The sequence below is a fragment of the Lonchura striata genome, chromosome 3 (genome assembly GCF_050655825.1).
Source record: "Lonchura striata isolate lonStrDom1 chromosome 3, ASM5065582v1, whole genome shotgun sequence".
Lineage (NCBI taxonomy): Eukaryota > Metazoa > Chordata > Aves > Passeriformes > Estrildidae > Lonchura > Lonchura striata.
Window position 1 is genome coordinate 45,217,060 of NC_140705.1, and position 26,722 is coordinate 45,243,781.

Here is a 26,722-nt window from a genome sequence, read left to right on the forward strand (position 1 = left end):
TACAGGTAAACAAAAATAAGATGTAAATGTTAGACCAATCATTTTAGGAGGACTCAGAAGCTGCTTCAAATGCAGCATGTAGAACAGGCAAGCCCTACTAAGATGTGAATTACCCATGGGCATCAAGCACTGAATCTGCTGCTAAGTCTCAACAAAACCACTACATAGTTTAGCAAATGGTATTTTGTCCACATCCCTCTTTTTATACACAAAACATGCACTATCATGGTCTTACCATGATTAAGCCTTGGACCCACTAATTTAAAAATGATTTACTTACTAAATAACTCACAGATTTAATCAAGGCCCAAGAAAATTGGAGAAGGAACATGGAGAGCAATTGAAGCCAAGCCTACCTGCTCAGAATCTTGAGAGGGAGACATGCTGAAATTCAACTTTCTTTAAGTAGCAATGTACAAGGAAAAGCAACCTGCTATATAATTTAAAAGTCTTTATCTGCCTTCAAGGGTAAAATTTCTAATGAATTAATTGACAATAGTGTTACTCTCCACCTAATATAGTACTTGTTGAGATCATGACCCAGATTTCATGTGCTCTGTGTTCTTAATTTTGATTACATTTATACTCAGCAAAATCTTCTTCAGAGGCTAAAGACAGTGATCTGCCCCATAAACTGGGGTTTACTACCCTTTTCTTCTAAGTCTCACAATGGGCTGAGTATCCAGACTTTAAATCAGACCAAGCCTCCCATTTCCAGGAGTATACAGACTACAATTATCTGTCAAGCTTTTTAGGTTTCTCCCCACCAAATGCCACCTTTTTCTTCCCCAGAGCAAAACAACAAATCTGTTTCTGGCATTAGTCCAGCCAAACTTCTGAACTACTATTGTTTTAATGACAGGGCAGAATTTATAGCATGTTTAGAAAAACAATGAACACATGTATTCAAAAGCAGTAGCCTACTGAAACACAATTCACAACACTATTTGATCCCTTTCCTGAAATGTGCCAGGCTGCTCACCCACAGCACTTCTGCCATTAGGTTTATTTAAGTTGCTTATTGCAGTTGTAACAAATATGCTATGGAAATCAATAATTTGATACACTGTCTTTGAGATTAAAATCCTCTCTGATTTGAGTTTTAAATAGAATTAGGCAGCTCACAATGAAAGAAGCAGTCTGATAAATTCTGAATTTATTAATTTTCTTTCTGCCCTGATATTATTTATTTCTGAGTGATGCAAAACTATTTTCCAATACCTCATGACACTATGCATCAGAGCTGCACCATGTATCAGCATTTCAAAAAAGAACCACATAAATGTTAAAATTAATATTCTTTTCAAAATAGTCAGATTTCTACAACAATGCCATTTTTTCACTTTTAGCAGTACTTCACACTTAAAAGGTTCAATTAAATTCATGAAAATTTGATCAATTAAGAGAAATATTATTTTACTGATACAATTTGCATGTATATAGACAGTTATTAATGTTACCTATAAAGTAAATACTTAAATGAAAAATGGCTGAAAAGAAACTATTCTCAGGATTTATTTTCTCACCTATGATGACATCTTATATTGCAGGGCTAGTGAAGCTGTTGACCTTAGTTCAGCTATATAGCAAGAATGTGTTTTCTCAGTCCTAAAAGGCCCCCAAATATTACTCTTGGATACATATGGGCTTGTTTAACATACAATTGAAATGAAGTTGAGTTTACTGATGGAAAGCAGTGGATTTCTTTTTGTCTGCATACAAGTTTGGTATCTTCTGAGAGGCAAGCCCATATGTATATGAAAATAATAAAGTATTTTAAAAAATATATTAAAGTAGGAAATTAGTAATATTGAGAAATTAAGAATTTGAAAACAGTTAATTAAAATTAAAACTGTTAAAATAATTAAAAGCAAACCAAATTGATATCAACTCTTCTATGACAGAAAAATTGTGCATGAGGAGTTAGCTCCTAAAGATACAATCTAACCTTGATTTTATTCTTTCACAGAGATGCTGTAATAATTCAAAATAAGAAAACACATAGACTGTTCAAACAAATTCAGAGCTTTTTATCACTCTGACTCTACCAGAAACATCTTGTCAAGTATCTGCATCTCGTTTAGTGAATCTGACTTGGGCTGTTTTTGTTCATGCCACTTAGCTTTAAATGAATCTTAATTTCTTTCTCCTGTGTAATAGCATGGGCCCAAAGGAACCCATTAAATCTTCTATTACTGCCTCCTGGCAAAGAGCAGATGAGACTCATTTCACAAGTATATCCCATTTTAATCATGCTGTTAGCTGAGTAGAAGTACTGAAAGTTGCTTAATTCTTGCCCAGACAGTTAAAAAAAGGTAAATTCAAATATTCCCTCCCTTCATGCATTAACATCCTTCAGCTATTCTAGTCCACATTAGGACTAAATCTAAACTACTTATGATGGATTTCTAAAGTCAAGCCCAAAACAGTATACTGAAGGAAAAAAGTTTCCTGACCCCTAACTTTTAAGGAAATAGAATATCAAATGTCTCCTCATCTCCTTTGTCCTCATCTGGCGACTCATTCCAGGCAGACGCTTGTGAATAAGGAGCACTTGGTACAGCTCAGGGACTGGATATTCTTAGGTCAATAAAAACAGTAATTTAACAGCTCCTGCCACTGAGGACTGCATGTGTTCCTCTGAAGTACAAGCAGTCACTGCTATTCTATGGTGTGAGACACAAATCTAGGGGATCAGGTTCAAATCACCCTGTGCCATGCTGGACTTCACTGTGTAGACCTATTCCCAACCCTGTTTCTTTAACTGCAGCCTGTACCTGTCTTTAGCTATACAGCTCAGTAAACACTGCAGCATGCACAGTTCTGTGAAAATGTGTTGGTATGGTGCACTGGGGGCTATACACTACTTAAAACTACAAGCGATTCCCTAACATCAAATAGTTATGCATTTTTGGTCCTGAAACCTAGAGTCAAACTTGTCAAAGGCCTTTTACATAGCATAGTACAATTTTCTTGCTATTGTGTAACATCCCTGGATGATTTAACTCAATTGGTTTAATATGGTCTCCTATCTGTGGAAACATGAATTATTAAGTATTAGATGTATCAACATACATCCCCCTCTGATTTAAACCAAAACTAGGCTGTCAAGAGTAAATGCAGAAATGGCTTTGACACTCTGGATTGTAACAGTTTTTACAAGATTACAACTGCTGACAATTTATTATCATACATGGAAAGGGGTTTTTATCATTATCCAGTCATAGCTAAAATGCCCTGCTTTGGGCAGGAGGAGATTTAATTTTTTCCTAATATCTGGCATAGTGCTGTGTTTGGGATTTAGGATGAGAATAATGTTGATAACACACTGATGTTATAGTTGTTGCTGAGCAGTGGTCAAGGACTCTTAAGCTTCTAACTCCACCCTACCAGCGAGCAGGATGGGGGGGCCCAAGGAGCTGAGAAGAGACCCAGCCACGACATCTGTCCCAAACTGGCCAAAGAGACTTTCCATACCTTATGGTGTCATGCTCAGCACGGGGGCTGGGCTGCTGCTCAGAAACTGGCTGGGTTTCAGTTAGTAGGTGGTGAGCAATCGCATTGTGAGTCACTTGTTCTGTATATTCTAATATTACTATTGATGTTTGTTTTCCCTTACTTTTCTGTCCTATTAAAATGTCTTTATCTCAATCCACAAATTTTACAAATTTTTCTTCCCTGATTATCTCCCTCCTCCCACTGTGGAGCAGGGGTGAGCAAGTCGATGTGTGGTGTTTAACTGCCTGCCAGGTTAAACCACAACAACTGGAAAAAGAGGTGTACAGGGGTGATTTATGCTCAGTTATCAAGAGACTTGGAAAATCCCATTAATGTAAGAATTTCCCTAGGCAGTTCATGACTTTGTGGAAAATCTGCTACTAGCTGTGAGCAGCTGTCTTTCAAAACCCATTCTAAAATTAACATCATGCGAAATACAGACGCAAAACTTCCCTTTGCTTAATTTTACTACTAGTGAAATTTTGACATTTATAACCAAAGGCAACCTGAAGACCACTCTCACTTCATTATTTCTGTATACACAATTGTAATCACACAGTGTAATAATACACAATTATTATATCTAGACATTCAAAACTGAAACAGCTTTCTATAGTTTAAAATTGGATCCCACAGGCAATCTGAAGTTATTTTTCATGATGGGATGTTCCTCTACTTTCTAGGTGTTAATCACACACTTTAGAACACCCTAAATTGTTTGGGGTTACAAGATTTTTCACAGTTCCACCTGTGACCAACAGATATTGAAGAAGGCAAAAGAGCTTCACAGCACTTATGCATTAGGTGGTCAAACAAAGCCTAGACAGCCTTTAAAATTTCATACAAATTCTATCTTATAGGCATGAGATGATGACTTTTGAAAGTACTTGTTTTCTCAGTGCTAACCAATATTTACAATACTTAAAGTTATTTAGAAATATTCCAAGAGGTTATACAGCAGCAGTAAATGAAACTATACAACTGTAATGTCATACAGAAAGTAAGATGGTACAAGTTAAATGCAAAAACCTTACTTGGAAAAATGTTTACATTCCATGAGAATTAATAGAAAGGTTTAAAAAAATCTCCAAGCATTCACATAATATTACATAATATTAATATTCCAAATACATAGCATGACTGAAATGACAGATACTCCTGTAGCTATTTTTATGTAAATTCTTAGTATCATTCAGTAACCATGAAAACACTGAGCTCAGAAAGCTGCTCAAGGCTACAAAAGAAACCTTAGCAGAAATAGAAATAGACCTTTCTTATGATGCTTTGCTGTATGTTCTTATGATTTAAACTATTAAACTATTATTTCCATTTCACCTATCAGTGGTGTCTGAGTGACAATATAAGAAATCCTCCCTGCAGGAGGTAACTTACATTCCTCTTCCTTTGGATCGAGTTGTGTAACACTGACAGACAAGCGATCTACACGTTCTTGTAAGGAGTTGACTCTAAATGAGAAACTGTGTGCTTCATTGAAAAGTTCACCAAATATATCTTCAGCATATTTACCTGAAACATGGGGAAAAAAAATTCAAGCATACCACAAGAAAGGGAAATGATTTCTTACTGTTTTAATTAAGTAATTCTAAGATGCACGAGTATCACTTGGAAAAACCTGTACTTACTGAGCCCATTAAGAGACCTTTCGAAAAGCAAATAGAAGTTAAATACTTAATATGCAACTTATTTATCAGAAATGCAATTATTTAATACATTACAGGACAGATATTCAGCCGCTATAACATTTAACAATACTGATATGCATGGAACTGCACAGCTTCTTGAATATTTCTTAAATGGTCACTTCCAGCATCTGAAGCTGCTCCTGTCTGAGCGATAACTAATCTTTAAATTTACCTCAACACTGTTCTCAAACTGAAGCACAGCTTCCACTCCTGCTGTACAGAGAACTTGAAAATAAAGGAAAATCAAATATTCACAGCTAGATAAATTAGAACCAGCCTATTCAAAAATACACACTAAAACAATCCTACTTTGAAGGCTCAAAATTCTAGTAACAGACCCATTTACACTGAAGTAAAAAAAATCCAAACAACCAAAAAAATCTCCTTTGTTCACATCAATGAACATATTTTTAGCACAAAAGAGCAGGAGATTCAAATATCATGAGAAAAGGATCAGTAATGAGTTTCTCTTCTACTGAGTACTCCACATACTGCTTCTAATGCTCTCAAGACTCCATGTGAGTAGTCTGCCAATATCACTGCAAAAACCCCACCAGACTACACAGCAGAATGTGTAGCCACACTTCTGAAATACAATGTGATAGCTTTCAAAACCTTCTATGATACTGTGTATATGTAATTCATGTACTGTTTGTGCACTTAGGTTGGTTTTGGAAGTATAAATCTCACAAATTTCTAACTACCTGTTTTGCACACAAGTCCTGACAGGTATAAAAGAAAAGGATAGCTGTGGAAATTCTGCCTTTGGTGAGCAATACATACGGAAGTATACATAAAAACGAGGGAATTTTTATATAAACACATCAAAAGAACAAAAATTAAATCTCTACAGGTACTGTGGAAACTACTTAAAGATGCTGTGCAGTAAGCACAAGGCCAGCACATACCATTTATTAAGACTTAGGTAACAGCAATAAAAAACCAGCATGACTATACACAATGGAATATAAAAGATGATATCAGAAGAAATGTACAGATGAAGAAAACAGAAGAGGAACAACTAGCAAACTAACAATAAATATTCCTTCAAAGACATGAGGAATAAGAAAGCCTGCCAGGGAGTCTGTAGAGCTGACTGGCAATGAAAATATGAAGGAATACAGAGAAGACAAGACCCCTGTGGACAAGCTAATTTAACACCTTCCATTGGTGTCCACTGAAGGGAACTGGAGAGACCCTGATGCCAGAATTCATTGTGGGAGGCTCAAAGAAACTGAAGAGACTATATAAAAATTACAAAACTAAAGGAACTAAATGACCAGCAAATATTAGGAACAGTTGTACTTATACACATTGAAACACACAACAAGGTTCAATTCTTTTTTCATGGAACATCTTGAGAGCTTGACAGCTACAGACCCATAAGCCTGACATCCATACAAATTAGTATAGATCATTATGAAGAACTGAATTAGTAGACATCTGGATGATTCATAACAGAAGAGCCAGCACAGCTCTTGTAAAGGGAAATTCTGAATGGTTTAGAAGCACATAGAGAGCTATGATTTACTGAGATTTCCAAGAGGGTTTAGAAAGTCCCTAATCAAACAATTTGGGGAAAACCTAACAGATGTGGCATACAAAAGAAGTGGCACAGATAAATAATTCCTCAAAAGGTAGAAAACAGGGCACAGGAGTAAATCACCAGTCTTCACAGTCAAGAAAGGTGAGTTTTACTAAGTTGCTATGCTGGGATTTGTGTTAATTAAGATATGTGTAAATTATTTGAAAAAAAAAAAAAAAAAAAAAGAGATCAAAGTTTGCCAATGTAATGAAAAGAAACACACTGAGCATTAGGAAATACAGACAAACCTCAGCTGGTTGGAGAGGCTTCCAGGCTGAAAAATGCTGGAAGCAGGGAGATTAATAGGAATATCCTACATGCTGTCTTTCTCTCATTCTTGGAGCAACTGCTAATAGCCACAGTGAGAAGCAGATCAAAGGCACTCCCATGCAGAGAACCTTTGTCTCGTAGCACAAGTCCGCAGAAAAATTTAGATGGAAAGTTAGTAAAAGTCTTCTCAACTGGCAATTCACCTAACATAAGACTTTCTAATATGTATCTTGAAACTCTGAAAAGTTTATGTTCTTTAACCTGTACCTGAAGCAAGTGAAATTACTTAAAAATATGATCCACTAAGAATAAGATTCTTGAAGTTTTAATACACAGATACTAAAAATTTAATGCATTTCATATAATATGTTCAGAAATATTAATTTTAATTAGATAACTCACATAACATTCAGACACATACAAACTAAAATTAAAATAAAATATAAAATTTCAGGTATAGAATTAAAAATTAATTTAGGAGCTGGGCTTTAAAATCCAGTAACTTCCCCTTTATAGGTGTATTTTCAGGCTAAATTTTTATCTGTATCATTTCATCAAGCTTAAAATTCATCTACCTCATTAACGAGCTCCAATTGCAAATAATTTGTCTTGGAAATCTTTTCAATGCATTGCATGCAGCCACAAACATACTGCAAGGAATAATTTATCTATGCTTATGAACACTAATCCTCAAATAGGAAATACATTTAAAACAACCTGTCATGTTTGAAGTGGTATGCCAAGCATGATGTTTCCACCTACCTGTGTGTTGGTGGTCTCTTTCTTTAGCCAGAGGTATATTTAACCAATGCTTCCTCTAGCAAAGCAAAATGTTTGCTTTTTGTGAAATGTACAACTACCATTCCAAAGAACACTATATGTGAATGTATAAATGCGTACATAACACACATAACCCGGTATTTGTGTTGCCATCTCTGTGCATTCTATAGGAGTCTGTCCTCAGTTCTGAGTGGATTACAAAGGACACAATACAGGTGATAATAGTGAACAAAGTGTCACAAACTCAAATAAGTAAAAGAAAGTGTGAGAAAAAAGCACCCTAGTAAACAAAGCTGAACTCATTCCACATAATTTATCGCTAATGTGTCAGAAGAGTAAGAATGCTAAATTAATTCCATAATACACAATGAATATTCCAAAGTATCATTAACACTTCAGAAAATTTAAAATATTATGGGCCTGCTGAAAAACTCTACTCTTGTTTCACACAGCACAATAAAGAGAATTACAGTTCCCAATGACAATTGTAATATAAATGCCTTAGGATCCTGCTCACAGTTGGATACATAATAGCAGATCAGAAAGATCAGTGGTCTTGTTTGCCTACTAAATTAAATGACAATATAAACTTCTGAAATTAAATTAATTCAATGTCTGTGAAAAGCTTATTTTACTGTATTTGCAAAACCTGCTTGGCATTTATTTTTATTAACAGAGCACTTAAAAAAAATTTAAATAAGAGGATACATTATTGTTCAGTTTTAATGAAGGAATTTATTATTTACCTTATTATTCTTTTCATAACTTTTTCTAATGCAACTAAGGGCTCTGATCACAATTAAACCTTCAGTAAGAAAGGGATACAGGAATGCAGCTCTCTCTGGTGTCAGTCAATATCCTTTTTTGTGACAGACAAAATGTCTTGGAAACAGTGTTTTGTCCTTCTTCCCCTCAATAACATGCATGTACTTTGATGGCTTTTTGAACAATTATTTTTCTGACTTTTAAAACACACCCATGAGCTGAAAACAGAACGGTAGCTAGTAGCTACTAACTAAAATAGAGTAAAAATTATACTGCTTACTGCCTTCAATTTTTTTAAATTAAAACCACCAAAACATGTATCACCCACTCCATTTCCATTCATTACCATGGCAATAAGTGTACAATGGCTTATAAAATGTCAAAAAAATACTGATCAATTTTACAGTGCTTTGCTTTCACCGAATATTCCTCCTAATTTGTTTTATGTCCTAATTTCCCCCGATAATTTCTTAAGCACTTGTCCAACCTTCCTGTCTTTTATCCACAAATGAGTAATTGCTAATTATCCAACACAGTAAAATGAAAACATACTAAGGTAAAGAAAATGGGGTTTTTTATCTTGTTTTAGGGGACTGGGTACATATCAGATGAACTGAAGTCGATCACAATGTCCACATCAGGTTCTGGACAGTATTTGAGTCTAGTTAAATAAACCATGAAAAATAAATGTCTTAAAAACCTTTATTATTGTGTTGCTCAAATTCTTAGAACCATACCAAGGATCAGGGCATACACTAGCAGTCCTCTCAAAACTCCAGTTCTTAAATCCACCTGAATTCTGTCATTCTCAATGCTGTATCTGCTTGCAAACCCTAAGGAAAGGCCTTTTAAATTAATAATTTTGAAACACTAGATCAGTTACCAACAGATTTAGTTACAGGCTCTCAGACAATGACTGGGACATGAGTCCTAAACCAGGACTTGTGGAAGAAGTCACTTCTTTACTATCCTTCTGCACTGTTAAAGAAAAAGAATTCCAAAGCCTTCAATTGCACCCCAGCCTGAAGCAGCACCCTGCAGATCAGTTATGGCATTGGCAGCCTTTGTGAAACATGGTCTGAATTTGATGTAGCTACCTGGATAAACACATTCACTACACACAGTGCTCAGTGTCATAAAACAGCATCATTCTGTGAATTCAAGAGGATGACTGGTAAAACTCAGGCCAGTGCAAGATGCAGCAACCAGGATATTCAAAATAAGACAATTGTTCAATCTTGCCAGAAGTATTGATTTAAATTAACTTAGCCTTAAGTGATCTGTCAGACTTCTGGGGGTCAGTGGTGTGTGTGTGTGTTTGCATATTTTAATATTTAAAACCTTAAAATCAAACCCAACACATTTATTATTGAACTAAATCACAAAAATACATAATACATTAAATATGTGGTGACATTATCAAGTATAAAGTATAATAAAGACTTATGTCACTAAAATTAATATTAATATTCTTTGATATTAAAATAGTAAATATATTGATATATTGAATCACATGAACCCCAAAATAATATTAACTTAAAAATATCAGTTTGACAATTTAAAAAAAAAAGCATAAATCGGTAAAACATCTCAAAGAATAAGCTTAGAATTTAGTCTGTTACCCACCTATACACTATTATTCCTTGATCTGTTATTTAATTCCTGTTCACACACTATACAATATTTTGTCTGCAACATTTTCTAAAATATAAAGGTACAGAACAAGAGTAGCTGTAAAACATGTCCCAGTGCCCAATCCCTTCCTAATATATTTACACTGTGCAAAATTACATTATTCACTAATGAATAGTCCTTTTCTAGACAATATAGTGTATTTATTAGAAAATATTCTCTCAGAATCATTAGTTACCACATAAGCCACTCACAATATATAACCACAGTTCCTTTATACAGCAAAACAGGAAAGATATTCTAAGTCTATTAATACATGTTTCCTCTTTCATTATTTCTGACATATAATTTAACATATCCATAGCCTGTTGATTCAGCTTCAGATCTTCACTACACAATTTACTTTTTAGAAAAAAACAAGATGTATCTGAGTTTGAATGTTTGGCTTATTTCTCATCAGGATCATTTCTATCTCACAGCTATGTGATTAGGAAACAGACTAAAACAGACTAAAAGCTAGGAGACTGAACTTGGAGATACGAATCTTGGTAGATCCTTGGGAACTTCATTGGTTATGGCTGAGCAAGCTCTGCAAAATTACATACTAAATACATAGCACTGATGCTAATTAGGAACTTTCATTATGAAAATGTGAGGGCAGTCCATTTTCATTATGAAAATGTAAGGGCATTATAGTAGGAGTATCAGAGTACTGAGGAGACAACTTGATTCCTTTAGCCAGGAAAATTAAACCAGATGTTTATCAGACAACCTGACCAGGGCATTAGAAGTATCAAATAAACTTTGTTAAAGACCTTAACGAGAGCAGGTCTGATGCCTCTTGTTGACATCCAAAAAGAAGCCAGCCTTCGAAACTCTTCAGCCATGGAAGTCTGAGATACCATTTGTTACCACCCACTGAGGATATTATCAAGTAAACTAGCTGAGATTACCATTATGTATTCAGAAATCTGTGAAAGAGACTGCTGAGAGCTGAACTTACGTGGAAAGTAGCAGTGCTAATGATCATTTCACAGGGATGTCTTGCTCTTCCTTTCATTTCTAACATAACCCGAACTCACTGCTTTATGTAGGCCAAGAATGACAGGTGGGACTTTTTTCTACTAAAACATAGTTGCTTTCAATGAAACTTTACTGACCCCTTGTTCATCCTCGCATTACCATTTGGGATGGACACAAAACAGTGTCACATTGCCACTGCTGCAAAGATAACATCAAGAAATCAGATGGCAGATTTTGAGAGGTTGGGGTTCTCTCAAGCTGAGTTAGCATTTAATTTTCAAGTCCATCAGTTTCCTTACCCCCTTGTGTGCAAGAACACTTGTGTTCCCTGGCAATTGTAATATTAATGAATAAAGAGGAGTGACTAATGAAGAAAATTCACAAGGAATGTTTTCCTGAACACACTGAGAAGGAGGATGGGCAGGGCAAGATGCAACACAGGGGTTCTGGAATACTGACTGAAGCTCTAGCTGCAGATCTGCAGACATTTACTTCCAATCATGCAGCACGTGAGAACCTTACCATGTGCTGAAGATGTTGTACACACAAGGTGAAGAGAGAGGCTGGTCTTTGAGCTCAGGAGGCCTGGTTCTAAAAATAAGTTGCAGTCCCAACACCTTACAGCTAGGTATTTCTGGAGAAATATTTCCCATCTACTGAATGTTAATAACTTAAGTCACAACAAACTAAAGGTTTTCCTGAGCTGAAAAAGTGTTTCTCACAATATGAGAAAAGTGTCTCTCACAAGATGAACACCTCTGGGGAAGGCATGGTAAGCAAAAAATAAGAAAGAAAACTTAAGCACATCTGAGATGAAAAAATAAGGGGGAGAAATTATTTGCTCCAAAGTCAGGCTTTCACTCCTGAAAACTAACAAATAAGGGTCAAGGAAAAGAAAGAATTAGATGAACAGGGTAAAAATAGATATACTACATAGAAAAGAGAGAAATAGGGAAAAGGCTACAAAAGGTTCAATGTTAAGTGAAAATTGTTTTCACTAACATATAAGGCACTCTAGCTTAGCAGAATTATGCAGCATTCTCTTTGGTTATGCAGAGGTAAATGAAAAAATGAGGAATGACATCTTGCTATGATTGAATAAAAGTCCTAGTCTGAATGTCTGCAATACAAATATTAAAGACACATACTCAAAAAGAGAAATGTTCTCCTCCTTAGATGGAGGTGTCAGAGACCGGGGCCGAGAACAAACCCCATCAGTTAAGTTTCTTACATGGTACGGAGATTCTGTTTCCATGGAACAGCTGAATAAAAGGAAAAACAAGATTGGTCAATAGCTGTGAACAAAATGAGGAGGCTACATTCACACAAGAGAACTATTTATCTGCCTTCTAACAATGGCACAGCTGCACAATGCTCTGAGTTGTGTTTCATGTATAGGGGAATGTTATGGCCTGACATTACACCAACGTATAGAGAGTACTAATGTATGTGCAGTATTGCTGCAAACATTAGGTAAGCACTTCCTCAAAGCAGATCCTGTCAGAAAGAAATACTAGGAAGAATGGCTAGGAAACTAAAACAGTTGTTGCTGTTGTCCAGAGAGTTTCTGTTCTGCCACAGTGCTAAGAAAAGCTGTCAGAAAACAGATACTTTTATGAAGTAAGAGAAGACTGGGAATAGACGGGGAAAAAAAATTACTTACTGGCAATTTTGTATGTTGTATCATGACAGACTGACATGTTTTCATGCTTCAGGGATAAAGGCAAGGACTATCACTCAAAGGAGAAATAAATATTTTGTCCTTTGATCTCTACTTCTTTTAAAGGTCAAAAAAATTTCTCAAACTCAACAATTAGAAGCAGCACATCAAATAAGCTATGAAAGGTTTGATAATTTTTATGGAGACACATGGTAGTTATCACTGACATAGTGATGTAAACCTCTTTAAATTTTATAGTGAAACACAGGAAAACAGAATTCCTGTCATTTCAAAAGTATTGTTTCTGCTTCTATATCCTATTTAAATGTATCCAAGATCATAGAAATACAATCCTGTTCAGGTTAAAAGACCTCCAAAAGTCATCTAGTCCAACACCCTGTGCAAAGCAGATCCAATTAGATCCAGCTGCTTGACTAATCCAGTTGAGATGTTAATATCTCCAAAAATGGAGATACAATGACTTACGTGACAAAACACTATGCTTATTTTTTCTCAGTAATGACTTTTGGTATTGTTTAGAGTACTGGTGGCTCCAATTCCACAACAGCATTCTTTCTCCATATCATGTCAGAACAAAGGTTAAGACTGCCTGGTCTTGAGAATCATAACCATAATGGCAGAAGATTGATGCCCTATTTGAGGGTAAGTAAATGAAAAATCTTAGAGACAGAGATGACTGATTGTTAATCAGGTCAAAGACCATTCATTTAAATTTGCATAACTTTACCAGCAAAAGCAGTTTTAGTTTAAAGGAAACAAACCCTACCAGAGCTCTCAGTTTCCACCCTCAGAGTAAAGCTCATTTTGTCTACAACTTAAAGGCTGATTCTCAAACATACACATTATCCATGGAAAACAAAAAGGGAAGGAGTGCAGAGAAGCTGGTTGCCAGGGGACTGCTGCAAAACCATGCCTGCTAGCTGTGACTCACAGGCAACTACTAAAATTTATCTGCATGTCAGCAGACCTCGCTGTACACCCCTGACAGTGACGCACCAAGTGAAGACTGGTTATTTGGGTGTAAGCATGAGACACAAAATTCCTATTCCAGAACTCCTGAATATTTTTGAAGTTGTATTGCTATTGCTCCTAGCATAAACAGGCAGAAAAGCTGAAAGAATTCTGGAACAAAATACTTTCACAAGTACCCAAACCTTTGTAACATGATCCCCATTTTTAAAGAAGAGTCTTTAGTACTGCTAAGAAATAATAGTTTGCAAAACATATTCTATTTCAATTGCAGGAAAAAAGTTTGGGTTTTGTTTTTGTTGAAAACACACACAGTATCAGACAAAAACTCGGTATAAATACATGAATGCATGTTTCACGGAAGAACCACGCTGCTTTTACAAAGAGGACGTATACACAGATATGGTTACATTCCCTTGCAAATGTATCTCTGTGCTATATGTTAGGCAAGCCATGTAATAAAAGTGCGAGCATTCAACGGATATTCTTAATTTCTTTTTTTCTTCCTTAATTGAGTCCTTTCTGTTTTAGTATTGCTTCATCCCGACCTCTTCATAAGCAGCAGTACATACAACATCAGATATGAGATCTGTATACCAAGAAAACATAGCAAAACCACCTGAATCTCAATAAGTGAATCCGAGACCATGATGTTGAGATAGAAGTTACTGTTGGGTTTTTTAGGGTCAAATAATACTTCCAAATGAAAATGGCAAATATATATTTGGCATGCCACCTACAAAAGCAAACTCCCCAGATGAAGCTTATAATCAAGTGCGAATTTTTAAAATAAACAAACTAAAATAAAATAACACAACATTAATAAGAGTGACTTGGAATGGGAACCTAGTACATGAGCAGGTAGTTTGGGAAGGGCTTTTCGCAGAATGAAGCAAAACCGCAGATAGTGATCATATACTGCATCCTGATATGATATGCTCTTGGTTCACTGAAGAGTATTCAAATAGTTATTTTCCTTTGTTGCTGCTGTTTATTAATAATATGAACATTATTAATATGTTAATATTAACATATTAATAATGTTTGTATTTATATGCTGTAAGCATTCCTGTCTTAATTCCATAATTCAATGTCCTCAATTAAGTCTTCCACCTAATGACACCCTAACAGTTTTGAAAGGCTGCCACAACAGACATCATACAGTGTATCATCAAACCAATAATTAAATCAATCTAATCAACAAATTAGGCTACATCACCTGTGACTCTAAGAAAATGATGGAGCTGGAAAAGTTTTCATACTTTAGATGTATATTAACAAACATTTAAATATTTAATGTGTTCGTAGTTTTAGTAACGTCCTAGTGGTTAAAAAGCACTTGTAGTATTGGAAATTCAAAATGTGATCATGCTGGTTCATCTAACAACTTTTTAAGTTGCTGTAACTTAAAGAAGAAACAAGCCAGAGATCAGTCTTTTCAGCAAAACCCCTTCAGAGTTTCACAGCTTGAGAAGTATTCACTTCTCTCAAATGCACCAAGGGTACAATTGTTGACAGAGGGAGAAGAAGGAAGAAAAATCTTTAACTATTTTAAATACCATATAATAATTACATTTCTGGGTATACTATTTCAGAAGGCAACTCCTCTTTTTTCCTGAATGACCACAACATGACCAAGGGTTTAAGCAGAGAGAATTAAGCAACCAGTGATATATTTCTCATTAAGTCATATTCCCTACTCAAGAATTGCTCTAAGGTTAGCAATTACTGACTTCATCAATTGCCAGCGATATTTTCCTGTCATATTCCTCTGGTAGCAGAAATATATGGATGAAGTGTTTTAAGATGTGCTACTAGAAAAGGTCCTAGTATTCCTTCACAGACATCCATGCTAGACACTACCCACAAAAGCACCACATTCCAGACCCAGTGACAATTTTCTACTGAGCACCTGAAAAGGTGTTCATACTTCTGTGACTGTAAAATATATTAGTTCTAAATACAGCTATTAAGACAATGTACTTACTTAGACTGCTCAGTTGTCTGATTATATTTGCCAAGGAAATATTGGTGACACATTCCAACTCATTCTTGATACCTCGGGGCAGAGCTGTGTGGCACAAGTGCCTGGGGTCTATGTTCCTTTTTACCAGCGGCATTCTGAAATGTATCAGAGGACCAGCAAACCTGCAAAGAAAATAGACACAGTACTGTTATAATTTTAATTGTAAATAGTTTAAATTCAGGTTATGTCTGAAGTTAAATTGATTAATCCCAACAGATAAAAATAGCTCCATAGTACTGATGGAGTTCCTTGCTCTGTGAGCACCTAAATATTTTCTTCTTTTCCCAGAGATAGATTATTTCATTCTCTCTCTTTAAATATTTACCTGATTCAGATTCCATTGAAGTGACAAATAATTTTTTACAGTTTTTGTTTTTTCCTAAACCCCCCATCCCCTAAAAAAGACGGAAAAATCTCTGCAATCCAAAACCATTAGAAAAAGATTGTGTTCTTGATGGACTACTTCCTTATTCAGTGCAAGCAAAGTCCAACAAAAAGTCCTTTTGTTATGAGGTCGAAGTCGAACTAGTTGTTGTCCATTATAGTCGAAAGGTAGATTCATTCATTGTATCATGCTACCAGCAGGAGTCACCCTTCTAATCCGAACATCGCTTCTAAATCATACATAGTCAAGGTAGGAAAAGAAAAGATGTTGCCCTTCCCCCTCCACTGCTACTGACAATTAATACAGCTAACAATGAATCTTCCAAATATGAAAATCTCCACAGTAGACTTGTAGTGCAATACCCTCCAGGACTCAGAAATCCTACCCCTTCACACTTTCCAAATTTAAATGGTAAATACAGCAAGAGTCTTTACTAGTTCTACAGACAGCATAAGAATTGTCTATGCCTGTGAATCCCAGGCTGGTAATTTTCTGCACCCATGACACTGATAGGAAAGAGTTTCCCAGAGGGCAAGTTACCTCCCTCATCTTATTAGTGCTGCTTATTATTTTTTTTATTACTGTATTATTATTATATTTTTACATTGTATTATTATATATTATATTTATTTTATTATTTATTTTGTATTATATTATTATTATATTTTATTATTTTATTATTACCATTTTACAAAAATTCTTCTTCACAAAAAGCTGACTTCCTAAAATTCTGTATTTTTTCAACATTTGTCATGTAACACTCTGAGAAGATTCCCACTTGATACACAGAGACTGGATACATTTAGTGTTGGTGTAACTTACTCTCCCTTCCCACTGCAGAAGAGATTATGCTTTCTTCAGACCAAAGGAAAACAGGTTTTCCACAATGCAACCCATATGCAGCTCCTCAACCATCCAGCTCGCCTGTTTCATCTGTCCTCTGCTTAGAAGTCTTACCTAAAATGTTCCCAAGATACAGCCAGTTCTTTGTGTTGAGCCACAGAATGCACTTTCCCTACAGTATATATTTATACATATTTATACATATATACAGTATATATTTATATATATTTAGCCACTGTTATCCTTACTTGGTCAAAACTTAGAGGGTTTTTTTGCATAATAGGACATGATAGAGCTGAAATTTTGCTGAACTAGAATGGCACAGTGAATTAGAAGATGCAAAGGTGACTGTAAAGAGGTACTTTCACCTCGCAGACTGCTTAGATTTCTCCTTGCCTGGTTTCCCGGGAGTATATTCTTTCACTGAAGCCAGGGCTCACAGCTGATGGACCCAGGTGGGATCCTTAAGTGGACCTGAGAAACACCTCTGTGTTTCCAGGATCTGATTGCATCTCATTCATTGCATTTTAACATCATGTCTACCACCCTTATTTTCTTGACAGAACAATCAAAAATATTCTATGATTTTTATTTACTTTCATTTACTAGAAGTATCCTAAATCTTTCTAGTCACTAAGTACCTAAGTACTGAAAAGCTAGACTTTACACACAAACCAGATAAAATAAAAAGTGCAAACCCGAATGCTGTCTCAGATGGAAGCAATGAAAAAGTGATAATGAATGTTTAACTATAGGTTTTTTATCATGGATCCCCAACAAAAAAATAAAGGAACCATTTTGCCCCTGTCAAAGAAACACAACAAATGATACGTGAGCAGTGTTCTACAGACGCAATTAAATATTAATTCCAAAGTTGAGCCCTTTCTTGATTACTGCTTTAATGACAGTGTTGCATAAATACCATGTAGAAAAGTATTTTAAAGTAGGTCCAAACAAGTATGTAAATAAACATTTTCAAATAAAATTTCACACTTTCAACATTTTCTATCTGAATAATGCTGTTGTGGCTGTCCTACACAAACACATACTATAACTAGAAAAGGCAGCAGTAGGAGCAGTAAGTATGCTAAAAGGTGTAGTTTTCAAAGAGGAATAAACTTGGAAGGGAAGCAAACAACAGAAGATATAACCGACACCTTTAAAAATACTCCTAATAGTTGAAAACTACGCAAAGTCTAAAGAGAGGATATTTACCAGATTCACATAGAAATAAAACAAGGGAGGCAACAAAGGAAAATACCACTTAAATATGTTTAAAACAAAGGAAAAGGCATTTCACACAATGTTCAATAAATTCTGAAACTAATTGCCACAGGATGCACTATACAACAAAAGTACCTGCTGGTAATTTGTCCAATATGGACCTCATATTCTTTGCAGTTTGTTGCAAACACATAGAAGGTCTTGATGATTCCTTCCTAATTGTAACTAATGATCGCAACAAGGGAGTAGTATCAGGTGTGCAACAGCAAGTGGAACTTTACCATTCTTACACAATTTCTTCACTCCTACAAAAGATATTTTTTCTTAAGTAGTTCATAACAAGAAAGCTGAAAAAAATCTGAAATCACTATGTTTATTATGTAGCTTTAGAGCTGTGAAAGAGGAAAAAACAACAAAAAAAAAGCATTGTTAACAATCTTATATATCCTTTAGGCAAAATGCAAAAAAAAAAAAAAGCACACATCCTCCCTCCCTCCTCCCTCCCACCCCAGCTCCCAAGCCATGCATTACCCAAGCCATTAGGGCAGCAAAGGAAAAATTCATTCCTAGATCATGAAATCCTGTTACCATGTCACTCCCAAGTAAGCCCTGGAAAGTGTTCACAACCCCAGGCAGGCAGAAGAGAGAAGCAGCTTGTCAGTGCATAAGAGAATCCCTCGGTTGAGAGGTTACATGACACCTCCTCAGAGGTTTACAGCTCTCCTCCTGTCACACAGGTCTCCCTCCCCTCAGCCCTGCTGCTTCCCAGCTCAGAGCTCAGGAAGGCGAGGAAATCCTCAAACACAACTACCTCCTCTTCCCTGCAACTCCATGCAAATCTTCGGAGGCAGCTATTCTGAAGTGGCACTAGTTTGCACTCAGTTGACTGGAAGTACTTCACTCCATAATGATCTTAAAATGAAACTCCTCCTATCAAAGAGGTGCCGATGTCATTTGGAGAGTCACTATTGAAAACTCTTCTGCCCCACTTCCTATACATCCTTTGAAGCACTCTGAATCCACTCGAGAAGCCAACTCTAATCTTCTTTGCAAAACCCTTTGCTACTTCATTTGCACAATGGCTGGCACAAACTCATCCCCCTCACATGTGTTTTGAGTATGAGTACAGAATACAACTGTGTGTACATAACAGTTATGCCTAATGTTTTTGTTAAGCTACTATGCTTTCATATGTCATTTTTCAAGAACTAGGTAAAATGCTCGAGTTGCTTTTCAATTAGTTGCTATTACTTAAAAAACTAGCAGAACAAGGCACTAAAGAGAGCTAATTAAAATGTTTTCAGAATAAAAGATTTAACAAGATTTAACCACACTTCTTATCAAAAAAGCAAGTTGTTGAGTGTGTTGCCCAGTCCTCTTCTAATCCCAGTTATTAGGGATCTAAGGGGCTGAATGAGATTTCCCTGTCTCACAGCTCTCAAGCACTGCTGGCAGTAGCTCAGAAACCTTAGAAACCTGCTCTGAGGGTACCTGCCCCACAGCCACAGCCCTGGCTCCGAGCAGGACAGGGTCCCCGGCTGCTGGTGCTCAGAAAAGGCCCTGGGGAGCCCTGGGGCAGGAAACAAGCTACCACCTTCCCTTCAACGCCCTCCTGTAGAAATATTTCAGAATTGCAAGATGTGTGGAGAAATGTTACGTGACTCACTAGAAGCTTGTGAAAAATCTAAGATGTCAGTAGTCACAGGAATGATTTAGGTTTTTTAACTAGTAAGACAAGTAGGAGTGAAAACACAACAATAAGGTGGGGAAAATGAACTAACCTGCCCCACAATTTAACTAAAAATTAAATTACACTTCAGTTTCATTTTCAGATGACTAACGAAATTTCATGATCACATGGTTTTTGTTAACAAAAATTTACTTCTGATTAGGTTACATTTCATCCTTACTAAAAATGTCATTATTTTCTCAGCATTAATCAATTAATTTAAAATAGATTAATTTAAAAATTAATCTATTATTTTTTTCTATAACATGCTAATAATCTAGCATGGAATGCCCTTGCTTTGATGGAGTCAAATTTATATCCAGCCATTTCCAGAATATATCTTTAGACCTCAGTATTACAATATTGCTTGTAATTTTCCTTTAACAATGTGCAACAGCAATGCCTTTCATATGCCCCATTTAATTGATCACGTTCCAGCTGCTGGCAGAACAGACCACAGTTTCAAATGCAACAATCAATTTAACACTTCCCCCCACCCACCCTAGGAATCACAAATAGAATATATAATAGTTCTTATATTTGCTTACATAATCCTGTACTAACTGCATCTACGCTATACACAAGTTAATAAAAAAATTTAAATGCGTTAACAAATCTGGTAAAATCAGAATTGAGTAAGTTAAAAAACCAAGTTCATTCTCCTGGTAAATTTTCTTTTAATTATATTACAAGACATCATAAGTCATACCAGTTGGAGAAAATTCAAAGATGAAGTTCTTATAATGCACTCCTCTACTATGAAAGGTAAATGTGCAAAGAATTTGTGTTCCTTGTTTTTCTGCAGCTCTCAATGCAAGATCAAGACCAGGTACAAATTTAAGAAGAAACAGTCACCTACAGTGTGGTGTCCCTCAACAAAGTAGGCCACAGCCACCTACTGATGAGTCAACATAACAATTTAAAAATTCTAAAGGTAATTAACATCCCTTAAAGGATATATCTCAGATCTGACAAGATGACAATTGACATCTTAAATTGACAATTCAACAGAAATTGGTTAATTTTACAATTTTGGTATCCTTTCTGTGAGCCATGTCGCAGAATGGAAAATCTTCTCTTTGGAACACTTCCCTCAAATCTCAGTCTTCTGCAACTCACTTTCAAACATTTTTTTCTAACTTCAACTAACTACAAAAATACTTTATTGCAACTAAAAAGCATGTGAAAGAAAATAAATGTGGAATATATTACTGGAATGTGATGTTGACATCACTGCTATTTAAGAATGAGCATAAAATGAATCATTTGCATCTTAAGACCTCCTATACTGGATTGTCTATCCAAAAAAGTTGTGACATATTTATAGAATCATAGAACATCCTGAGCTGGAAGAAATCCATCATGAACATCAAGTCCAACTCCTGGCCCTGCACAGGACACTCCAAGAATCACACCTTGTGCCTAAGAGCATTGTCCAAATACTGCTTGAACTCTGGCAGGCTTGGTGCTGTGACCACTTCCCTGGGGAGCCCGTTCCTGTGCCCAGCCATGCTCTGGGTGAAGAACCTTTTCCTGATACCCAATCTAACCTCCCCTGTTTCATGCTGTTCCCTTGAGTCCTGTCTCTAGTCACAAGAGTTTGGTCAGCCTAAGGAGCAATGCCTATAAAGGGCACAGAATGGAAGTTGATAATTTCTTTTTTCAATAAACCACAGAGTCACCACTAAAATATGTCGTATTTTCTTTGTAGTCACAAATACGAAAAATACTGTTACCCAAGTAATAACAACAACAATCTCTCTAAATATTCTGTTGCTGAACTGATCATAAGATTATTCGGGAATAGATTAATATATCAGTGGGTCACTGAAGGATCTAGCTCAATAACATTGTATAGGAAATAATTTGATTAGCAAGACAGTAATTAACAGATTGTGAAAAACAGTCTACTTCATATAACTATAAAATATATTTAAAATTAATTTGCAATTCTTATTCTGTAATTAATATTGACTGACTTCTGTATTGTATTAATTGTCTGGGGCAATTAGTATTTTCCTCCTATAGAACAAGCTGCAATCATCTCAGCACATCTGTCACATCAGATAAGCAGAAGAGAACACAGTCACATATATGGGTAGGACTTGAGTTCTAGTCAATCTCTAAGGCTTAATTACATTGTTAAAAAATTATTTTTCAGTTACTACCATCCAACCAATTTTCTCTCAGGTGTGTATCACAAGACTACAGTCTCTCCCTATGCCTGTATACATCTGCACACTCATCTTTAAAGAACACAAAAAATATTTGAAAATCAATTTGGATTTGATCACAGACACAGACTACAGCCACATCTACTTCCTTGTCAAAATTTAAAAGTTTAATATTTATTCAGCTAAACAAATTAAAAAAGGGCAATAATTTTTTACTCTGGAAAAGAAAAAACTGTATTTTAAGCCCTATGTAGCTTGTGACTACCATGAATTAATATCATCAAAGTGAAGGTAATTTTGGCAAGCTATGAGTGGAAAGAAATGGAGGGATTAATAATTTGTATGCTGGCTTTTAAGAGCTTTATCTCTGATAAATTAACTTTTCAAGAAAATCTTAAATAGCCACTGTCACTGGCTCTGATGATGGCAGTGTCAGCAGAGTTCTCAGTGTGGGCAACAGTGCAAAATACGACTCCCCAGTAGCAATGCAACAAGCACAACCTCATTAACAGGAAGAGCAGTGATATTCCAGAGGAGAAAGTTGACATATCTGTTCATAATTACAGGGGTTACCTGAAGGTTGAGAGGGAACACCAGCATATTTTCAGCGAGTGAAGCTGCAATCTGGGTCAAGTCAATGAGCTGTGTCACAAAACACACCATCGTAGCGGGCAGCAACTACTCCCCACCCTGTGAGTGCAGCCCTCAGGGCTTGCACACCATTTCCCATTCTGCGGGGGAAAATCATTTACCTTTCCCCACTACCTACAACCCACTCTTCGGGCTTTCCTCAGTGTCCCCACTCGTCTGGAATTCCTGCCAACTGTGTGTTGTTCAGGCTGCCTCTGGCCCCTTTTGTCCCAGTGTGCAGGTGGGAGAGGTTGTCACAATCATTTATACATTCTCCTCTCCTCTCCTCTCCTCTCCTCTCCTCTCCTCTCCTCTCCTCTCCTCTCCTCTCCTCCCCTCCCCTCCCCTCCCCTCCCCTCCCCTCCCCTCCCGTCCCCTCCCCTCTCACCCTCATGAAAAATTTCACTCTGATCACATGTACAGAGCAAAAGCTTAAGGTATCCTAAATACAAGGAGAGAATATTCAGGTCAATATTGGTTTCTTTTTCCCAATACAAGTGCAAAACGCAATGGGGTGAAATAAACAGCATGTGGATTTTGCAAATCTCGTCCCTATTGTTAAGCAGGATTCCTATTCATGAAATGGAATTCACAAACAACTGAGAGTTGAAACAGCTCACTAACTGTGGCTTTTCAAGACAGATCCTTTTTACAAGGGTAAACTCAGCTTGATTTCACATAACTGAAGTTTTTTCCTTTGTTTTCAACTATGATTTTCCAGAATATAAACAAGTACCTACTGATTTGTCAATTTATTAAGCATCAAATGCTACTTCCTTTATTTTCCACTACCTTCCCAACAGCTTCCATCTTACTATGGTGTCTTTTGAGTCATTCATGTGAAAAAAGAAATCCCAGCCATCATTATTGCAGTTGTCTCCCAAAAACTGTAAAAATATCTCTGTTCATCTTAATAAGTAAGTTATTTAAATCAAAATGGAAAAAATAAAAAAAAAAACATTAAAAACAAATCAGGTTTAACACTACCTACTCTGAACAGCAGGACTGCTGGGGGCAATAACGAACTAAGCCAGTTACACTTCTGGCTTACCAACAAGATTCAATGAACAAAATTAGATGTAACACTGTTTAGAATGTCTACAGCAAGAAACATTTAGACTTACAAATTTCCCTCACATTAGGTATGTTAAGCAAAAATAGAAATAAGAAAATTATAATCCACATTTTTGTATAACAGCTTAATTCCAAAATGCATATAACATAAAAAACACAGAATACACAAAGACTAAAATTTCTGGTGAAAAAACTCTCTTTGGTCAATTAAAAATTAAAATACACCCTTAAGAATTTCCAGATGTTAGATGTGAATTAATTGGTGTTTAGGCTTGGTTTTCGTTATAATTCTACTTCTTAGTATCTTGAAACTAAAACTTTTGTTACAGGTATGATGACCCAATCTTTTAATGACCTGTTGTAATTTAAAGTTACAAACCAGTAAATAACCAGAAACCAGATAGAATAGAATTGTATTCTTCAAATCCAAACCCTAAAGGTACAAAATACTAATTATCAATTTCTTTCCTTCTATATAGCACTAAATTACAGTGAAGACTTATAAAATAAATCTTGTGAATTGTTCCCAGAAAAGATGAGAATCATTATACCCCAACCAGCAAAAATTGCAATGATATTTTACAATAAATTTAAAAAAAAAATTAAACAGTGTATCGATATATTAATGGAGAAATATTTAAGTCATATGGAACAACATGTCACTTCATTGTTAAGATATTAATCAAGAAAAAATAGTGACTTTGTGATCTTGTATTTCTATTAAGCTTTCTGAAGAAGTTAATTTAAAAATAAAGAGCAGATGTACAATATATTTGCATAACATACATGTACAGACACATATGGCTACCTTGAAATAGAAGTATTTTAAATTGTCATATGTAAAATTAGAAAAAGAGCTGCAAAATTTCTGATCAGCATTACTAAATATTATTCAGAAGTCTGCACTCATTAATTTTCTCCTAGTGAGCTCCTGTCAGGTCATTTGATTAATAACAATTTTGGAAGTATCCAGGGTTCTAATTTAGGTACAGCCAAGAATGCTTAAATTAATTTTTGATTACAAGTTTTTTTCTTTTCCCCAAAGGCTAAAAATGTATTAATGCACAACATAGTATGGAACTTGAAATTGCTTTTTGAGACCTATGTTTTATCTGATGACATTTTTTCTCTCTGCATTAATCTAGTCTTCCTGTTAACAGTTTCTAGGTATAGTTTATAACACAAAAGCCCTAAGATGGATTGCAACAAAAGATCTTTATTATAGACTTGACAGAGACAGATAACTAATCCAGTATTAATTTAAAATCAGAACCTTAGTACCAGAACTAAAGGTACCTTCTCTGTGGTTTGAACATGCTACCTTTAAAAATTTTCTACAATTTTCCTTGAAAATAAATATTCCATACATAAACAGTTACCTCTGTTACATAGTCCTTTGCCAATCCAGGATAAGACCTATTACAAACACTCGTAAATTTTAAACAATCATACAAAATCTACCAAATGCACATAAAAATCTATGCCAATACACAACAACGTGCTTTTGAACGGACAATATTTTGTGGCAGCAAATGATAAATATTTAAAGGAAAGGTACCTGAAGTGCCTGGCTGCCAAGCCAAGCAGCCTGGTGGGTACCGGGGGGGATGAGGTGTTGCAGCCTGGCCACGGCGCTCCAGGGCTGCGCTCCCATCGGCACGGGCCGGACAACTTGCACAGCTCCCCACTCGCAGGGAGCCCCAGGCTGGGGCTCTGCTATCGCAGCCAGCACCTCCCACGCTGCCCCTTCCACACAGGCTGGCTCTTGCACCCAGGCATTAGAATTCAGCACACAGTGCCCTGCCCTAACAACAGGGCTGTCCTTACAAAGGAAACACAGGCATGCTCCCAAACTGCCCTTTTTCTCCAGACACAAGTAGAGAACCCCCTGAAGGCAAGTGATTAGGAAATAATTGTTCCTTTGGTACCAAGCTACAACGGGTAAATATTAAATTATGATGTGCCAAAAATGAAAGAAACGAGTTGCTGTGCATTGATGAGGAAAGGAAGGAAGGGGAATACAAGAGTCTGGGCATTGTGTTGCTATTACTGATGAATCTGAGAAAGGAATTGCATATTAATCAAATAATAAATGATGTTGGGAATCTACAGTAGTAATTAGGCCAATGTGCAGAAGGCTGTGACTAAGAAACATCACACAATGAAGGCGCTACTTAGGAAGTTCCTGTATTTAATTCAGCAGTGCTACACACTATATTAACTAGTACTCCCTTATTAAACTTAGTTACAGATGTCAACAATGACTATTGGCAGCTTTTCATGCCTCAAAACATTAGAGATTTGAAGAAGTGGTGTTAGCACTGCAAGAGCCACGAAGGAGTCATGTATTTAAGAATGAAACCTTCCCTGCACTTTATGCTACGACACCAAGTGCCTAAATGCATTTTATGCTTAGATACCTAACACACAAATGACAGATTATTTGGTTTGATTTTCTTTTTCACAGTTTTAAAGAAAGAATTAAGATATACCAGCTATCAAGTGGGATGTAAAAATGTGTAATAATCATCTTATTACTACTAGCTGAGCTTCTCTGTAGATTAATTTCCCCCTCTTGTGAACAATGAAATTCCTGAGAAGAGGATTTGTTGCAAAAAATGTCAATGCAGAAAAACATATTTCCCTGTCTACTGCCGTTTACGTTATTTAACGTTTGAAGAGCCATGCTGCAGAAAAAAGGTATTAACATCTACAGAGAAATTGTTTGCTT

General features: G+C 36.0%; 1 protein-coding gene across 12 annotated transcripts in view; it reads right to left on the reverse strand.

Moving 5' to 3' along the window:
• WASF1 (WASP family member 1) overlaps positions 1-26,722 on the reverse strand; it is an 86,440-nt gene that overhangs the window by 12,526 nt on the left and 47,192 nt on the right. For 7 of the 12 annotated variants that reach the window (XM_021553801.4, XM_085574998.1, XM_021553800.4 and 4 more), the window contains exons 2-3: positions 15,894-16,054; positions 4,891-5,025 (exon numbers count right to left, since the gene is read on the reverse strand). In XM_021553801.4, coding sequence (XP_021409476.1) covers positions 4,891-5,025; positions 15,894-16,026 — 268 coding nt within the window. In that variant the 5' untranslated portion in view covers positions 16,027-16,054. Of the gene's footprint in view, positions 1-4,890; positions 5,026-15,893; positions 16,055-18,519; positions 18,690-25,549; positions 25,667-26,722 lie in introns of those variants that run through there. The other 5 variants (XM_085575002.1, XM_085575001.1, XM_085575000.1 and 2 more) reach the window with 3 other exon arrangements.